The following is a 19548-nucleotide window of genomic DNA, read 5'->3' on the forward strand; positions in this document are numbered from 1 at the left end:
TAATAAAAAAAACTTGTTATTATTACAGTGGAACCTTGGATTGTGAATAACGCGGTTAACGCGCGTTTCGCACTACGAGCACTGTATTTTTAAAAATCGTAACTCGGTTTGCGAGTGTTGCCTCGCAAAACGAGCACGATTCAGGCCAAAGTGTGTGCAGTACCGCGTTTGGCTTGAGGTGGGGGGGCACCGGAGCCGAGCAGTGCTGATCGGCGACGTTCGAAATGCACGGAAAGGGCCAAGGACAGCTTGGCTGACCTCAGCAAACCTCGGGAACGGAGTCTTTCCAAGGTTTGCCGAGGTCAGGCGAGGTGTCCTCGGGCCTTTCTGCCCATTTCCGAGGCTCTCCGGCGACCCACCCCCCCACCTCTGGCTGCATGCGGTATTGCATCCCATTGAAGTCAATGCGGAACAAATTATTTTCGCTTCCATTGACTTCAATGGGGAAACTCGCTTTGATATGCGAGTACTTTAGATTACGAGCATTCCCCTGGAGCAGATTATGCTCGTAATCCGAGGTTCCATTGTAATTCATTCCATTCCATTTGTTTAGATGCGGCATTCGTTATTTTGGATAATTCGTAACTTTGGATAAATTCGTATTCGTTACGTTCACTAACAGCCAAATTTGAAAGGAAATTCCAATCGCTATAATTCAATAGTTAGTTAGTTATTATTAGTTAGTTATTATTTAGAATTTTCGGATTTTCATTCTTATTTTAGGATTTTCGAATTTAGGAATTTTCTAATTTACGAATTTACGAATTTTCTAATTTAGGAATTTTCAAATTTACAAATTGCGATCATAACGAATGACCAGAAAAAAAAAAACGAATGAAACGAAAACTAACAAATTTTTTCGGCAGTCCACATGTCTAGTAGTGGTGTAGTAGTGGTGTCTACTTCAGTGATTTCCAGCTTCCAGGGTCATCGGCCAGGTATGGTAAATACATAGTTACACTGGTCGAAGCTGGATCAATAGAACTATGTAAAAATATAGCATATAATAACGCAACAAGATGAAACCTATAATGACCCATTTTCTTGTAACCTGATGAAAGATAAAATCTGGTTTCTGAGAGTTGCTGCACTTTTGCGGGTCAATATTGCGCTTTGCACTGCTTTCTACGGTGACTTGTCGGTAATGCCCATCCTTGTCCATTGCTTATTCAGATTTTGCTTTCTTCCCTTGCAGCGCCATCACCAAGGACAACACTCTGGTGATCCTGTCCAGCGTGGCCCCTGATGCCGGGCGCTACTACGTGCAAGCCGTCAACGACAAGAACGGCGACAACAAGACCAGCCAACCCATTACGGTCACAGTGGAAAGTGAGTAACAACCCGGCATCCTGACATGCAGCTTGCGGGCTGTAATCATTTCCAACCATTTCTAGATTCCAGCAGAATTGGATTTATTTTCTTAAGATTATAAAGTGCCGAGGGCAATGTTGGCGTTCTATAAATCAAGAGTAGTCCAGAATATTAATGGATCAGCGGCGACGGCGGCCTTGGGCCGGGTGTAAAACCGCTCAGTTTAATTTGTGATCTTCGACCAGGGTAGCAAAAAGTTTCCTAAAGAAGTCTGCAGAGCGTCCGGCGGGCGCTCGGATGTTATTCCCGTCACATACGGGTGTCACTCGGGTGAGCACACAGACGGAACGGTCGGTGCCCGCTATCTCAGCGAGCATTCGAGGAGAGTCAGGGTTGGCGGAAAGCAGATCGATAGTGAAGGGAGGAATTAAATGCCAAATAAAAGGAAATAAAAGCCCCTTTAATCCTGAACTTCGCAGACAGCCAGAAAAGCTGCTGATCCAGCATAGGGAATATGGATGTGGCTGGATAATCGCGGTCGGGAAGAAACTGGCGCAAATAAAAAAAAAATTAATAGCCCTTAGCGGGATGCCACCTGTAATCTCCGAGGCGGATAACTGCTGGAGAATAAGAGAAAAGTATGATGGCAAGAAGCTCTGTGTTATCCCAACTTTGGGAGATAGAAGGTAGATACATTGTGATAGAATATAAACATTGGCTACACATTGAGGTAGAAGGTAGACATCTTGTAGCAAAATATACATATTGGCTACACATTGAGATAGAAGGTGGATACATTGTAGCATAATATACACATTGGCTACACATTGAGATATACAGTGTATACATTGAGATATAAAGTGTATACATTGAGATTGAAGGTGTATACATTGAGATTGAAGGTGTATACATTGTAGCATAATATGCACATTGGCTACACATTGAGATAGAAGGTGTATACATTGTAGCAAAATATACACATTGGCTACACATTGAGATAGAAGGTGTATACATTGTAGCAAAATATACACATTGGCTGCACATTGAGATAGAAGGTGTATACATTGAGATAGAAGGTGTATACATTGCAGCAGAATATACACATTGGCTACACATTGAGATATAAGGTGGATACATTGTAGCAGAATATACACATTGGCTACACATTGAGATATAAGGTGGATACATTGTAGCAAAATATACACATTGGCTACACATTGAGATATAAGGTGGATACATTGTAGCAAAATATACACATTGGCTACACATTGAGATGGAAGGTGGATACATTGTAGTAGAATATACACATTGAGATAGAAGGTGGATACATGGTAGCAGCATATACACATTGGCTACACATTGAGATAGAAGGTGTATACACTGTAGCAGAATATACACATTGGCTACACATTGAGATGGAAGGTGGATACATTGTAGCAGCATATACACATTGGCTACACATTGAGGTAGAAGGAGGATACATTGTAGCAGAATATAGACATTGAGATAGAAGGTGTATACATTGCAGCAGAATATACACATTGGCTACACATTGAGATATAAGGTGGATACATTGCAGCAGAATATACACATTGGCTACACATTGAGATGGAAGGTGGATACATTGTAGCAGAATATACACATTGGCTACACATTGAGATAGAAGGTGGATACATTGTAGCAGAATATACACATTGGCTACACATTGAGATAGAAGGTGGATACATTGTAGCAGCATATACACATTGGCTACACATTGAGATAGAAGGAGAATACATTGTAGCAGAATATAGACATTGAGATAGAAGGTGGATACATTGTAGCAGGATATACACATTGGCTACACATTGAGATATAAGGTGGATATATTGAGATAGAAGGTGTATACATTGTAGCATAATATACACATTGGCTACACATTGAGATAGAAGGTGGATACATTGTAGCATAATATACACATTGGCTACATATTGCGATAAAATGGTGTATACATTGTAGCAGAATATACACATTGGCTACACATTGAGATATAAGGTGGATACATTGTAGCAGAATATAGACATTGAGATAGAAGGTGTATACATTGTAGCATAATGTGCACATTGGCTACTCATTGAGATAGAAGGTGGATACATTGTAAGAGAATAAACACATTGGCTACATATTGCGATATAAAGTGTATACATTGTAGCATAATATGCACATTGGCTACACATTGAGATATAAGGTGGATACATTGTAGCAGAATATACACATTGGCTACATGTTGGGGTAGAAGGTGGCTATTTTTTGCGGAATATACACATTGAGATAGAAGGTGGATTCATTGTAGCAGAATATGCACATTAGATACACATTGGCCTATTTATATATCTATTGTCCCTGATAGATACAAAGACACATCTTCACAACCATTTCCATGAATGTACAGACACACCTACAAGAACACCTTCAGTGATGAGAAGAATCCAGGCAAAATCTATAAAACCCGTCCTTCGCTCGTTTAACCACGTAATTGTTTTGCATACATTTAAAATCAGCATTTTTGCTAGAAAATGACTTAGAACCTCAAAACATTATATATTATCTGAAAGCAGAGGCCCCGGAGAATAAAGTGGTGGCAGTTGGAATTTTCTTTTTTTTTTATGTCGCACATTATATGCATAGCTATTTATCAAATGCAAGTTATCAGGAAATAGAACACCAAAATTAATTTCAGTGCACAAAAACACATTATAATTCCCATAATATTTTTTTTTTTTGTAAAATAAAGAAAGATGACCTTGCGTCGAGCAAATCGATAGCAAAAAATTTCAAGATTTAAAATTGCAAATGTCTGTGAAATGGCTGCATGGTAGAATTCTTCTAAACTAAAGTGTCAGTTTTTTTTGTTTTTGTAGATAACATTTTTTTCCTTTTATTATTTTTTGGATTTTTTTTTTTTTAATTGGGTAAATATAAAATAATTCTGAGGAAGCAGCTGTTGTGCTGAGCACAGACCTGAATCGGTCAGAAGGTGAATTAGCTATCTGCGTGAAGAAGATACAAATCCCAACTGGATGACATTTCCATTTCTGTTTATTATAGAGACATTTGATGGGTCTTTTTTTAATAATTTACTGTTTTTACCTTTTTTTTCATTCTTTTTGTATCTCTGATTTGCTTATCTCCTCAGCTACTTGACTGCTGAGAAGGGGAGGCATGAAGCTTTATTAAAACCGTATTAAGGGCCCTCTGATTCCTCCTGTATTGAATTGTCTTGTAACTGTACTGTCTGCCCTCATGTTGTAAAGCATTGCCCAAACTGTTGGCACTATAAAAATCCTGTATAATAACAATAATAATAATAATATGCAAAGCCATTCACAACTCTGCCCTGAGCTACATCACCAATCTTGTCTCCAAATATCACCCAAATTGTCCTCTCCGCTCTTCTCAAGACCTCCTACTCTCAAGCTCTCTCGTCTCCTCCTCCCATGCTCATCTCCAGGATTTCTCCAGAGCCTCTCCCATCCTCTGGAACTCGCTACCTCCACCTGTCAGGCTATCCCCTACTCTTGCTACCTTCAGGCGATCCCTGAAAACTCATCTCTTCAGGGAAGCCTGTCACGTCTCCAACTAATCTCCTACCACTTCCATCAGCTCATCCCCCACAGTTACAACCTTTTGTACCAACTGCCCCACCCTATTAGATTGTAAGCTCTTCTGAGCAGGGCCCTCTTAATCCTCTTGTATTTTATTGTATTATAACTGTATTGTCTCCCTTTTATATTGTAAAGCACTGTGTAAACTGTTGGCGATATATAAATCCTGTATAATAATGATAATAATGATAATTAACCCCTTCCCGCCCAGGCCAATTCTGGCATTTCTCTCCTACAAGTAAAATCAGCATTTTTTTTTTTTGCTAGAAAATTACTCAGAAACCCCAAACATTATAAATGTTTTTTCAACAAAGACCCTAGAGAATAAAATGGTCGTTTCAACTCATGTCGCACGATATTCGCACAGCAATTTTTCAAACACATTTTTTTTTTAAAAATTGACACTCGAGAATTAAAAAAAAATATGAAAAAAAAAATAAAAAAAAAAATATATATATATATATATATATATATATATATATATATATATTTTATATATATATTTTTTTTAATTCGCGAGTGTCAATTTTAAAAAAAAAAATAGTGTTTGAAAAATTGCTGTGCGAATATCGTGCGACATGAGTTGAAACGACCATTTTATTCTCTAGGGTCTTTGTTGAAAAAACATTTATAATGTTTGGGGATTCTGAGTAATTTTCTAGCAAAAAAAAAAACATGTCACACTTTAAAATTGCTCATGGAATGGCGCCAATTTGGGACACTTAAGATCTCCATAAGGGCAAAAGGGGCAGTTGCCCCCGGCCCCAATTTTTGGTAACACTTAAAAGATGACGTTACGTCGAGTAAATAGATACCAAACATGTCACACTTTAAAATTGCTCATGGAATGGCGCCAAATTGGGGCACTTAAAATCTCCATAAGGTGGCGCTTCAAACATTTTTTTACAGGTTACCAGTTTACAGTTACAGAGGAGGTCTAGCGCTAGAATAATTGCTATCGCTCTAACGATCGTGGAGATATCTCACATGTGTGGTGAGTACATCATTTCCATATGTTACATATGGCCTACGTATGTGTTTCACACTCGTGCGACTTGTCCTGTGACTTGGGACTGTAAAGCGTTGCGTAAACTGTTGGCACTATATAAATCCTGTATTATAATAATAATAATAAGTCATACCCCCATGATTTCTAATGAGTACCATTCATATCTGTGCAACTTCAAAGTAGTCCCTGTGCTACTTTAGTCTGACTTTGATGCGAGCTGAGGTCCAAATCGCAGTAAAATTGCGCGAGTTTGAAGTCGCAGTAGTGTGAAAGGGGCCATAGATGCGCTCCTAAAGTTCTGGGACATTTTCTGGCAAAAAATACTGATTGTTACATGTAAACAAAAAGTGACAGAAAGGGCTTGGATCTGAAGTGGTTAAAATTTATGAGTTCACATACTTTTTCTTGGCCCTGTATATGGACCTTGCCACATTCGGTAAATGATATCACCGGGGGGATTGGAGCTCTCACTCATACATTGTATCCGAGTTTATTGCAAGACATTTCATCACTTTATTGTTTTTTTTTTTTATGCTTTCCTCGTTGCTCCACTTTCTAGATTAGCGCGGTGCGTTGAGCGAAGCGCGGTCTCGCCGGTGGAGGTGAACTTGAGGCGTTTATGTGCCCCTTCCATGCCATTGTCGGCCTTCATCACGTTTATTACATAACACGGCTCTCCATAGGATTCCTTATTTCAGTCTTTTCTGGACACGGATATAAAAAGCCCGGCCAGCTCCCGCCGTCCCCGGCTTTGCTGTAAGGGGAAAGCACTTACATGCAATTTATCAGGTCACCGTAGACGTTGGCTTTCCGAATATTTACAGTTATTGCCTTTCTAGGACACGGAATGCTTCCACTTCCATGGCCTTTATACTGCAATATAAGAGCACTTAAAGTGGATAAAAACCCAATGCCTGTGATCTTATATAAGCTTTAACATGTGCAGGGCCGTCCTTAACGTATGGCAAAAGGGGCAGCTGCCCCGGGCCCGGTCAATGTTGTGGGGCCCAAAGCAGCTGCCCTTTGAGCCCACACTTCCCACGAATAGTTAAGTGTAATCAGGAGGGCCCAAGAACATGTTTGCTCAGGGTCCAATCGATATTAAAGATGGCCTTGAACATAATGAATCCTGCCATGATGGGTCTTGCTCAGGTACTTCCTGTTATGTGTGACAACGCTCTTCTTGTCTCTCAATTGTGCTCCTGTGTTGTCACCCTGTCACATGGGCCTTCAATGGAGACTACAAGCGACAGGGATGGTCCCCTGTTGGCACCACCCAGAAACCCAGCCTGAGAAATGCCATGGCAGCCATTGCTGGAGTGCAAAGGGGCTGCAGCGTTGTCACCCAACATTCAGTGGCGGGACAAAGTCATCTAATGCCCGAGGTGAACATGCCAAATGGTGCCCCCCTTTCAAGATGTATGAGCATTATGTGTCAGCGAAAAACCCCCTCTCCCTCAAAAACATTGAGCACTAATCTGCGTGCTTACCCCTAAGCATAAATTCCCACTCCCAGTACATATCTACCCCCCCAGCCCCCCCATTCATTCTCCACCCATATGCCCCCCAGCCCAATTTGCCCCCCCCGAAGAAAAAATTCCCCTCCAAGCACACATTCTCTCCCCCCTCCAAATCCGTCTCTTTCAGCACAAATTCCCCTCCTACAATCCCCCCCAACCTAGCACAAACCCCCCCCCCCACAAATTTCCCTCCCTACAATCCCCCCAACCTAGCACAAATCCCCCGACACATTTCTCCTCCTACAATCCCCCCAACCTAGCAAAAATCCCCCCACAAATTTCCCCTCTTACAATCCCCCCAACCTAGCACAAATCTCCCCACAAATTTCCCCTCCTTAAATCCCCCCAACCTAGCACAAATACCCCCACAAATTCTTCTCCTACAATCCCCCAACCTAGCACAAATCCCCCCACAAATCTCCCCTCCTACAACCCCCCCAACCTATCACAAATCCCCCCACAAATTTCCCCTCCTACAATCCCCCAACCTAGCACAAATCCCCCCACAAATTTGCCTTCCTACAATCCCCCCAACCTAGCACAAATCTCCCCACAAATTCCTCTCCTACAATCCCCCAACCTAGCACAAATCCCCCCACAAATCTTCCCTTCTACAACCCCCCCCCAACCTATCACAAATCCCCCCACAAATTTCCCCTCCTACAATCCCCCAACCTAGCACAAATCCCCCCACAAATTTGCCTTCCTACAATCCCCCAATCTAGCACAAATCCCCCCACAAATTTCTGCTCCTTAAATCCCCCCAACCTAGCACAAATCCCCCCACAAATTCCCATCCTACAACCCCCCAAACCTAGCACAAATCCCCCCACAAATCTCCCCTCCTACAATCCCCCAACCTAGCACAAATCCCCCCACAAATTTCCCTCCTACAATCCCCCAACCTAGCACAAATCCCCCCACAAATTTCCCTCCTACAATCCCCCAACCTAGCACAAATCCCCCCACAATTTCCCCTCCTACAATCCCCCCAACCTAGCACAAATTCCCCCCCCTACAATCCCCCCAACCTAGCACAAATGCCCCCACAAATTCCCCCTCATATCACAAATACCCAACCATTAGGGGGGGTATGCAAATTCCGTTTTGGTAAAAGTTTGCCGTGGCGCACGTTCCAGGTCCCGAGTCTCTGGCATTTGCCTCACTTAGTAAGTAGGCCGATCAGGCTGAGCTCTAAATTCTATCTCAATTAATTAGGTTGCTGGGCGTCTTTAATCTCCCCCCTCCCCCCTCTCACTGATTTTGCCTCAGAAGTTGTAAAAGGATTTTACTGTGAGTACAGAAATCCAATTTTCCATCATATTGTGCAATCTTTTATTCATTATTATTATACAGGATTTATACAGCGCCAACGGTTTGCACAAATTTCATAAAATTATGTGCATGTATCGGCTTTAATGGCAACAGATAGATAAAAAGAAAGGCAGAGAGATAGAAAATGACATTAGTTTGCCATTTGAAAAGATTGAAAGCTGTGCCGGGGGTTTGTGCCGTGTTTGCATTCCGCGCCGGAATGGTAAAGTCCCAGCTAATCTCCAGACCTCGGCACCGCTGAGTCAGCAGGATAGCGAACGCACGCCCGGGATTTACTGCAAATGAAACGTGCCCGCTGTCCCGACTAACGCTGGCCCTTCTGCTGACAAAGGCAATGTTTTACAGAAACCGTATCGTGCGCAGACCTGGAACAACGCACCGCGATCATCCGTTATGTGCGCCGGGAGCCATTATAAGTGGAACGCAAGTTCTATGATACATAAAACAGAACTTGGCTGACCTGCTGCCTGCACTTCGAAATAGACGCCAACTGGCGAGAAGCAGACAGCGAGGCACCGTAATACAAGGTGTCAAGGTGTACAAGTGACCTTTTCAGGATACAAAAAAAAAACCGCCAAAGTATACAGAAAAAGTACAAATGAACCGCAACTGCCACAACCTATAACTGTCCTAAACAGCGAGGAGCACATGGAAGGGGGGGACGCATGTCAAACAAAAACAAAGAAGACATGTGCACTGCCGAAAAATTTGTTCAATTTCGTTTTATTTGTTTATTTTTAGTTTTTCGTGTCCTTTGTTATGATCGCAATTCATAAATTCGTAAATTCGTAAATTTGTAAATTTGAAAATTCATAAATTCGAAAATTCGTAAATTCGAAAATTTGTAAATTTGAAAATTTGAAAATTTGGAAATTTTGTAAATTCGTAAGTTTGTAAATTTATAAATTTGTAAATTTGTAAATTTGTAAATTCGTAAAATTCTTAAATTTGAAAATCCGAAAGTGAGAAAGAAAATCCGAAGATTCTAAATAACTAACTAATAATAACTAACTATTAAATGATTGTTATTAGAATTTCCTTTCAAATTTGGCTGTTAGTGAACGTAACGAATACGAATTTATCCAAAGTTACGAATTATCCAAAATAACGAATGCCGCATCTAAACAAATGGAACAAAACAAATTAATAATAATAATAAAAATAATAATAATAAAAAGTTTTTATTGTTATTTATTATAATTAATTTGTTACGTTGCATTCGCTTAGACGCGGCATTCGTTATTTTGGATAATTCGTAACTTCGGATAAATTTGTATTCATTATGTTCAATAACAGCCAAATTTGAAAGGAAATTCCAATACCTATAATTTAATAGTTATTATTAGTTAGTTATTTCAGATTTTTGAATTTCCGAATATTCGAATTGACGTATTTACAAATTGACGAATTGACGTATTTCCGAATTGACAATTTGACGAATTTACGTATTGACAAATTTTAGAATTTCAGAATTTACGATATCTTCGAATATTCGAATTTACGTATTTACAAATCGACGAATTGACAATTTGACAAATTGACGTATTGACGAATTTACGAATATTTGGAAAAATTTGTTAAACGGGTTTTCGTTTATTCAGATCTTTCTGAATGAAGGAATTTGTCGAAATTCGTTAAACTAATTCGGAACAAAACTAATTGCAGATGTCTAAAGAACTCCCAGCTCAACTTACCAGTCAGCCTGCAACAAACCAAATTGACCTGTCTTAACAATTCACGTTAAAAACAGAGGGTTTCGTTTGCACACATTTGCAAATACATGCGTAAGCTGCAGTGGACGCGACAAGGCATCCCAAATTTTCTGCAGTCCTAACTCCTATAAATTTGGATCTTTATCTTCTCCGCTTAGGACTTCCATTTATCTCAATGTGATGCCATACAGGGCAGTTCTGTATATATGTGGGACTTCTTCCACTATATAGTTACGTTTTCCTTTGTGAATCTCACCCTGATAACCTTGGCGTGGACCATTTGTGCTCCTCCATATAACTTACTCCATACTTTACAATATCAAGTTCTGGTGGTATACTAGGCCACTCCAAAACTTAAATTTTGCTTTGTTTTAACCATTTGGAGGTGGACTTGCTGTTGTGTTTCTCATCATTGTCATGTTGCATAACCCAAGTGCACTTGAGCTTGAGGTCATGAACTGATGGCCGGACATTCTCCTTTAGGATTTTCTGGTAGAGCTCAGAATTCATGGTTCCATCAATTATGGTAAGTTGTCCAGGTCCTGAAGCTGCAAAGCAGCCGCAGACCATCACGCTACCACCACCATGTCCGACTGTTGGTATGATGTTCTTCTTATGAAATGCTGTATTCGTTTTATGAAAGATGTAACGGGACACAAACCTTCCAAAAAGTTAAATTTTTGTCTCATCAGTCCTCAGAATATTTGCCTAAAAGTCTTGGGGATAATCAAGATGTTTTTTGGTAAATGTGAGATGAGCCTTTGTGTTCTTTTTGGTCAGCAATGGCTTTGGCCTTGGAACTCCCCCATGGATGCCATTTGTCTTTTTCTTATTGTTGAATCCATGAACAATGATCTTACCCAAGGCACGTGAGGCCTGCAGTTCTTTAGATGTTGTTCTGAGTTCTTTTATGACCTCCTGGATGAGTCATCGTCCTTGTGCTCTTGGAGTCATTTTTGTAGGCTGGCCACTCCTGGGAAGGTTCACCACTGTTCCAAGTTATCTCCATTTGTGGATAATGGCTCTCCCCGTGCCTTAGAAATGGCTTTGAAACCCTTCCTAGACCGATACATGTACATTACTTTGTTTCTAATCTGTTCTTGAAATTTTTTTTTAGATTGTGGCACAATGTGTGGCTTTTTGTGATCGGTTAGCGTGCTTCACTTTGTCAGACAGCTTCTATTCATGTGATTTCTTGATTCAACAGGTCTGGCAGTAGTCGGGCCTGGGTGTGGCAAGTGAAATTGAACTGAGCTTTCCAAAAAATTGTGGTTAATCACAGTTCATTCATGATTCAGCATGGGAGGGGGCAGTTACTTTTTCACATAGGGCCAGGGAGGTTTGAACAGCTTTTTTCCCTTTATAAATGAAATAATAATTTAAAAACTGCATTTTGGATTTACTCGGGTTATCTTTGTGTAATATTAAAACTTTTTTGATCATTTAAGTGTGAGAAATATGCAAAAAAATTTAAAAAAATCAGGAAAGGGGCAAATACTTTTTTACAGCACTGTACATTGATTCATTGGTTGATACATTGATTTGTTGTGGTATATACCTTTTTTTATACTTGTATGTAATTTTCTGATTAAATATTTGTTCTAATAAAAATTGTTATCAATAAGCTTTTAAATATGCCTAGAAAATCCTTCTGTTCACTCTTTCCAATTAGACTTGATTAGGACATGACATAGTATACCTTTGGTTGTCCACAGTACCACCTTGTGAGGACACCATTTACCTATCCTCATAATTTATACATTTTGAGAGCCACCATAGTAGGGGCACATACACTATATTGTCAAAAGTATTGGGACAACCCTCTATCCATAAGAATGGATAGATGGAGGGCATAACCCCTTTTTTTTAAGGTGAAATGTTAGACAGCACAATTCAGTTTGTTGCAGGCTGGCTGGTAGGTTGAGCTGGGAAGTTTTCTTTGTTTTTGTTGTACATGTGTCACCCTTTCATGTGCTCCTTGCTGTTTAGGCAAGTTATAGGTTGGGGCAGCTGCTGTTTGTTTGTACCGTTGGTTATTTGGTGAGGGGGCGCACTGGACACCTTTGCTAGCATTGTGCTATTTGCTGGGTGTCCAGTGCGCCCCTCTGCCTGTAAGGAGGAGTGGGCTCCCTCCAGGCATACCTGCCCTCAATCTATCTATTTTTATATATGTTCTCCTACTATGGAGGTTCTCAAAATTTATAGAGTTAGAACTGCAGATAATACTGGGGTGCCTTCTCATGGCCTCTGCAGCTTGTATTTGCAAAATGTGTGCAAACAAAACCCTCTGTTTTTAATGTGAACTGTTTTAGTCAGGACAATTCAGTTTGTTGCAGGCTGGCTGGTTAAGTTGAGCTGGGAATTTTTCTTTATTTTCGTTTGATATAACAAAAAAGTGCATGTGAACGCACATGGCAAAAGTGCATTAGGGGTGTTCATATGGTCCCCTTCTGGAAGGACCCTTCCCTGAGCCTCTGACTTCCCAGGGGTGCAAGACTCCTGACAGGGGCACACTCTGGTCCACCTAGCCAAAAGGCCCAGCGGATCCCTTTCCTCATGATCATCAGCTGAACAATGAGTGACTACAGGGGGGGCTTTACCAAAAAGAGACCCCCCCCCTCCAAGGCAGGGGAGGAAGGAGCCTATGGGCCACACATCCTCCTCCTAAACCCTGGGGTAGACCCGAAGACCCACGCCCTACATTTCTGAGTGAAAACGCACATAATTGGAAGTGACGAAAATAAAAGTGGCTAGGCCCTGCAGGCATGGTTTTGTGGCCTAGTGGGGTCACAGCGGGGTCCCAAATTCATAGTGATACTAGGAGCACGCCAGGGGCAACACCAGGGGGCACTTAGCACTGCAGGCTCTTTGCCTCCCTGGCCAGACAAGACAAGCACCCTTTTGAATCAGGAGGGACTGGGCCCTTCAGAATCCTCCACACTAGAAAAGCACTACTGACCCCCTACCTTACTCAGTGGGCACCTAACTCAGATTCCTTTCCATCGAGGAGATCCCTCAGGACCCCCATTATGCCAGCAGGGAAACTATACAGCCATCCCAGCCAGAATGATGGTGGAGCTCCCCTGCTGGACTTGGATAAGAATGAATTCTACACTTGACCTTAGCCAAAGAGCTGCTATTATTGATTGTTTTTAATAGAGAGGAGAGGAGTTGTTATGTTTTTATTGCACCCTTTGTCCTCGTTAGAGAGATTCAACCTCAAATTGTCTTGTTGACCCCAATTACTTGGGCTGAAAATTATGGGGAGATCCATTTTAAATCTGCCATCAGAACAGGAACAGAGGGAGAATCTTCCAATGGGGGCACTTGTTATGGTGACAATTGCCTAAATTTGGTGAAATTTCCTTGCGATTCCAGTTGTATCTAAACAACAGAAAGTGAAGGGAAATCTCCCCATTTGGACATGGGTTGCCAAAAACTGGCAAGGGGTTTCTATCCTTTCCCCACGCCATCCAAAATGACTTGGGTTAACTGGTTCCAATTTGTTTGCTACGAGTACATGATTGGTTCCCTTATGTGTCTCATAATTTAGTGATATCTGTGGTTCTCAGTTCATATTTTTAATATACAAATTGGCTGCTTCTTATTGTGTCTATTGTTAGAGTTCATATTTGTGTCTCTTTGTATTTCGTTATGTCTCAGCAGATGTTGGTGGACCTGCAGACCCGATTGCTCCTGTTATTGTCATTGCACCTCAGAACACAAGTGTTGTGTCTGGGACCTCTGAGGTGATGATGGAGTGTGTGGCCAATGCCAGGTCAGTATAGACAATCATCCAAAGTATTTTCCTTCCTTTATCAAGTTTTATCCACATGTCAGAGTGCAGATAATTTATTTAAATCAGTGGTCTCCAAACTGTGGCCAGGGGGCCAGATGCTGTCCTTTGTTTGTTTGTCTTTATCCGGCACTTGAGGCATTATTCCTGCCACTGACACCAACGATGGGGCACTAGTCCTCCCACTGAGACCAACAATGGGGTACTATTTTGCCCATTGACGCCAATAATGGGGAATTATTCTTCCCACTGATATCAACAATGGGACACTATTCCTCCCACTGACACCAATGATGGGACATTATTACTCACACTGACACCAATGATGGGGCACTATTCCTCCCACTGACACCAATAATGGGGAATTATTCTTCCCACTGATATCAACAATGGGACACTATTCCTCCCACTGACACCAATGATTGGACATTATTACTCACACTGACACCAATGATTGGACACTATTCCTCCCACTGACACCAATGATGGGACACCATTCCTCCCACTGACACCAATGATGGGGAATTATTCTTTCCACTGACACCAATGATGGGGCACTATTCCTCCCACCGACACCAATGGTTGGGTACTATTCCTCCCACTAATACCAACAATGGGGCACTATTCCTCCCACCGAGACCAACAATGGGGCACTATTCGTCCCACTGGCACCATGGATGGGGCATTATTCTTCCTACTACAATCAACAATGGGGCACTATTCCTCCCACTGACACTGATGATGGGGCACTATTCCTTCCACTGACACCAATGATGGGGCACCATTCCTCCCATTGACACCAATGATGGGGCACTATTCCTTCCACTGACACTAACAATGGGGTATAATTCCTCCTACTGATACCAAAGATGGGGCATAATTTACTCCCACTGGCCACAGTCTGGCCTCCCTAAATTTTGAGAAACTTTGGAGACCCCTGATTTAGATCAACCTGCAGTCCATCAATATGTACTCACTATCAACTTTTGATCTGCAGCAGTTGAAGAAGGTGCAGAGCTCAATGCCCAGCTCCAATGGGCTGGAAGCTGATAATACTATGAAGTTCAGGAAGGTGTGAGAGACCTAAATTGTAATTCTGGATCATATCATATTGTTTCAAAACATTAAAAAAGTTCTCCCATATTTTGGCATTGGTTGATGATCAACAAATTCTTTTCTCTCACTTCAGACCCCTTGCCAAGTTGAATATAATATGGAAGAAGGATGGATCTCTTGTCTCCAGTGGTGTGAGCGAGTTTGGGCGCCGTCTTACCATCCTGAACCCCACCCTGAGTGATGCCGGCTATTACTCTTGCGAGGTGACATTACGCAGCAGCAGTGTACCTCCCGTCACAGCTGGAGCCTACCTAACTGTCCTTGGTAAGAGCTTGAATGGGATTTCTGGATGGGAATTCATCTGTTTGTTGGAAATAAATCAGTCTTGAATATTATTTTACTTAGCAACTATAGCACTTCGTATATAGCTATCAAAAGAAAGTCACCCCAATGGTTAAGGGGGGTACTGGGATGGGTGGCAGAACTCAAAAAAGAAAAATTAAGTCAAGGTCTTCTGCTGTGAGGTCAGATACTGGCATTGAATGAGAAGAATTTGCTCCTGCAGCAAGGTGAAGTAGTGATGTTGGCCCTTGCTGTGAGTTACTTAAGCTGGGAAGACCTGGCTCCTGTTGCAAAATAAGGTGCTAATGGTTAATGAGAAGGCCTGGCCCCTGCTGTGAGGTGAGGTACTGATATTGGTCAGAAAGACCTGGCTCCTGTTGCGAGGTCAGGTGCTTATTTTTTAGCGAATAAACCTGGCTCCTGCTGGGAGGTGGAGTATTGATGTTGGACAAGAAGACCTGGCTCCTGTTGCAATGTAAAATAGTAATACTGGACAAAAAGGCCTGGGCTTTTGCTGTGAGGTGAGGTACTGATGTAGATGAAGACCTGGCGTTCGTTGCATGGTAAGGTGCTGATGTTGGGTGAAAAGTCCTAGTTCCTGCTGTGAGTTCAGGGGCTAATGTTTAACAAGAATACCAGGCTCCTGCTTTGGGGTAAGGTATTTAAGTTGGGCAGGAAGACCTGGCTCCTGCTGTAATGTCATGTGCTGATGTTGGACACCAAGACCTGGCTCCAGTTGCATGTTAAGGCGCTGATGTTGGGGGGGGGGGGGAGGCCTTGTTCCTTCTGTGAGGTAAGGTACTAATGTTGAGTTAGAAGACCTGGCTGCTGCTTTGAGGTCAGCTGCTGATGTTAAACAAGTATAGTTGGCTTCTGCTTTGCGTTAAGGTATTTAAACTAGATGAGAAGACCTGGCTCCTGTTATTGCGAGGTCATGTGCGGATGTTGGGCGAGAAGACAGAGATCCTGATGTAAAGCCAAGTACTGATCGATTTGAACTTAGCTCCTGCTGTGAGTTCAAGTGCTGATGTTCAGCAAGAATGCTTGTCTTCTGCTTTGAGGTAAGGTTTTTAAGTTGGATGAGAAGACCTGGCTCCTGCTGTAGGGTCAGATACTCACATTAGAAAATTTGGCTTCTGCTTTAAGTTCAGGTGCTGATTTTGAACCCGTATACCTGGCTTCTGCTTTGAGTTGAGGTTGGACAAGAAGACCTGGCTCCTGCTGTTAGGTCGTGTCCTGATGTTGGACAAAAAGATCTGGTCTATGCTGTGGGGTCAGGTACTGATTGATTGGAAGACCTGGCTCCTGCCTTGAAGTAAGGTACTCAAATTGGGCAAGAAGTCCTTACTCTTTCTGTGAGGTCAGGTTCTGCTGTTGGACAAGAAGACCTGGCTCCTGCTGCGTCATAAAATGCTAATACTGGATTTAAAAGGCTTGGCTGCTGCTGTAAGGTCAAGTACTGATTGATTAGACGACTTGGCTTCTGCTGTGAGTTCAGGTGCTGATTTTTGAACAAGAATACCTGGATTCTGCTTTGAGGTGAGGTACTTAGGTTGGACAAGAAGACCTTGCTCCTGCTGTAAGGTCATGTGCTAATGTTGGACGAGAGAATCTGGCCCATGCTACAGAGGCAGGTACTGATTGATTAGAAGACCTGGCTCCTGCCTTGAGGTATGGTACTCAGGTTGGACAAGAAGTCCTGGCTCGCTCTTTGAAGTCAGGTGCTGCTGTTGGACGAGAAGACCTGGCTCCTGCTGTGAGGTCAGGAACTAATGTTGAAAGAGAAGGCTTGGCTCTCAGTCAGCATTCCGATTCATTCCAAAGGTGTCTACATGCCGTGTGTTGTAGTCTACTGCATCGCTGAAGATGTAACAGGACTGTTTGTTTTGTGCGTTTAGATGTGTTGACAGCCCATTTAACATGAATGCACCACCTTAACACAACATGCCTTGGAGCACAGTAACACATGCATTATAGGATACACAAGTGTGAAAGACGCTTGCATATTAATCCGTGATTACTGCTACTTTTTCATATCAGGCAGTTTATGATGATGTAATTTTGCTATGGTGTGCCTTTTGAAGGAAGCAACAGTGTGGCCTAGGCTTTTTTCTTTTTTCACTGTTACGTGACAGGTGCCCTTTATGGCACACATATTTCAGAGAGAAGTTATTAAGCAGGTGCGCTGCCATAAACTAACTGACTAGAGTGTTTCCTGTTCGTCATGAAGAATCCACCAGGGGAATACTCTGTCCAATCCAATTATCTATCGGCGGACAGTGTGCGCTAATCTCAATGACACGCCGAGCTTTCTGGCGGTTTCTAATTGATTACGGCTCTGTAACGGATATATATCCCTAATTAGCAAATCCCAGTGGCCTGCAGAGTTAGAAGACAATGATTTTTTTTTTATTTTTTTTTAGAAAAGGAAATCTAAATGGATCCCATTTAAATTGAATCTGTCAAACGACAAATACCCATCTCAAAAGCCTGCGGTGAAGGCAGCTGTTTTCCCAACTTAGGGCGGGTTCAAATTTGTGCACTGTGGTAACGTTTTGAATGGGCTGTTAAAAATCGCACCTGAACCTTTTTTGGGAACATGTCAATCCACTACCCTGGCCAAAATAAGCGTGGTTTCAGCACAGTTGCGGTGTTGTCCTATTAACTTGAATGGGTCACATTTGGTGGTGGTCAACATCAGAGATGACGGCTTGTAAAAAGTTCACAAAGCCACAACCAAGGCAATATGTACTAAGTAGGCTCCTGGCCATGTTAACTTGCAGCTTAGCAATTGGATGGGGGGGGGGGGCATTAAAACCACAGCCCAACTGCCTGTTTTTAATGCCCCACGTCCCACACACATGAACGAGACCTTAGTATATGGGGTGCATTACCAACACATATCATGTGCATTGCCATACTGTGCCATAGGGACAGTAGCGTACCTCCACGGCCATTAAGGTGAACATATTCTGTATGACTGGGAGACACCTCCCCATATCTCATGGACTGGTAGCTTCTATATGAGATATCTGAAATGGGTATTTTACTTTGTTGCAGATTGCCTTTAAAGCCCAACTTAGTACATTTTTGCGTTTTAAGTTTTGGATAACCAATAAAGGGTTGTATTCTTTGTTTAATTTGCTATCAATCTTATTGTTGTGATTTCTCCCCATGTCCTGTCTTGTTGACACCCTGGGACACCAGGACAGGAAATGAGGGGAGTCCTCACCAGCGTGGGAGCACAGATAGCAATAAATACCCAGAAAGGTATTAAAATTGTATACCTAATAGGGTGATTAATCAAAAGAGGAGCAACCAGAATTTGGAGTAGTTGTACATGGCAACCAATCAGCTTCTAGCTTTAGTTCCACAGCTTAACTCAACAAGCTGAAGATGGAAGCTAAATAGTTGCCATGCACAGCTGCTTCAGATTTTGTCTGCTTCAGTTTTGGCAAATCCCCCAAACCCCTCCCCCATTTAATTTTAAGAATGGTGCCAATGGTAATCTTCTTGGGCCATAATTCACTCTAATAATGGAATGTATGGGTGGGATGGGTGGCGGAACTCCAAACTAAACATATAGTCAATGTTTCCTGCTATGAAGTCAGGTACTGGCATTGGATGAGAAGAATTAGCTCCTGCAGTAAGGTGTGAGGTACGGATGTTGGATGAGTAGACCTGGCTCCAGCTGTGAGGTAAAGGACCAATGCCAGTCAAGAACACCTGGCTTTTGCTGTGAGTTGAGGTGCTGATGTTGGATAAGAAGACCTGGCTCCTGCCGTGAGATAAGATGCTGATGTTGAATGAGAAGACCTGGCCC

The 19548-nt window shown here is 42.1% G+C and overlaps 1 protein-coding gene across 4 annotated transcripts in view; it reads left to right on the forward strand.

Annotated features, from left to right (window-relative positions):
* SDK2 (sidekick cell adhesion molecule 2) overlaps window positions 1–19548 on the forward strand; it is an 818277-nt gene that overhangs the window by 597696 nt on the left and 201033 nt on the right. For 2 of the 4 annotated variants that reach the window (XM_073606891.1, XM_073606893.1), the window contains exons 5-7: window positions 1196–1329; window positions 14195–14309; window positions 15517–15707. In XM_073606891.1, coding sequence (XP_073462992.1) covers window positions 1196–1329; window positions 14195–14309; window positions 15517–15707 — 440 coding nt within the window. The remainder of the gene's footprint in view (window positions 1–1195; window positions 1330–14194; window positions 14310–15516; window positions 15708–19548) is intronic. The other 2 variants (XM_073606892.1, XM_073606894.1) reach the window with 1 other exon arrangement.

This window comes from Aquarana catesbeiana, linkage group LG12 (genome assembly GCF_042186555.1).
Source record: "Aquarana catesbeiana isolate 2022-GZ linkage group LG12, ASM4218655v1, whole genome shotgun sequence".
Classification (NCBI taxonomy): Eukaryota; Metazoa; Chordata; class Amphibia; order Anura; family Ranidae; genus Aquarana; species Aquarana catesbeiana.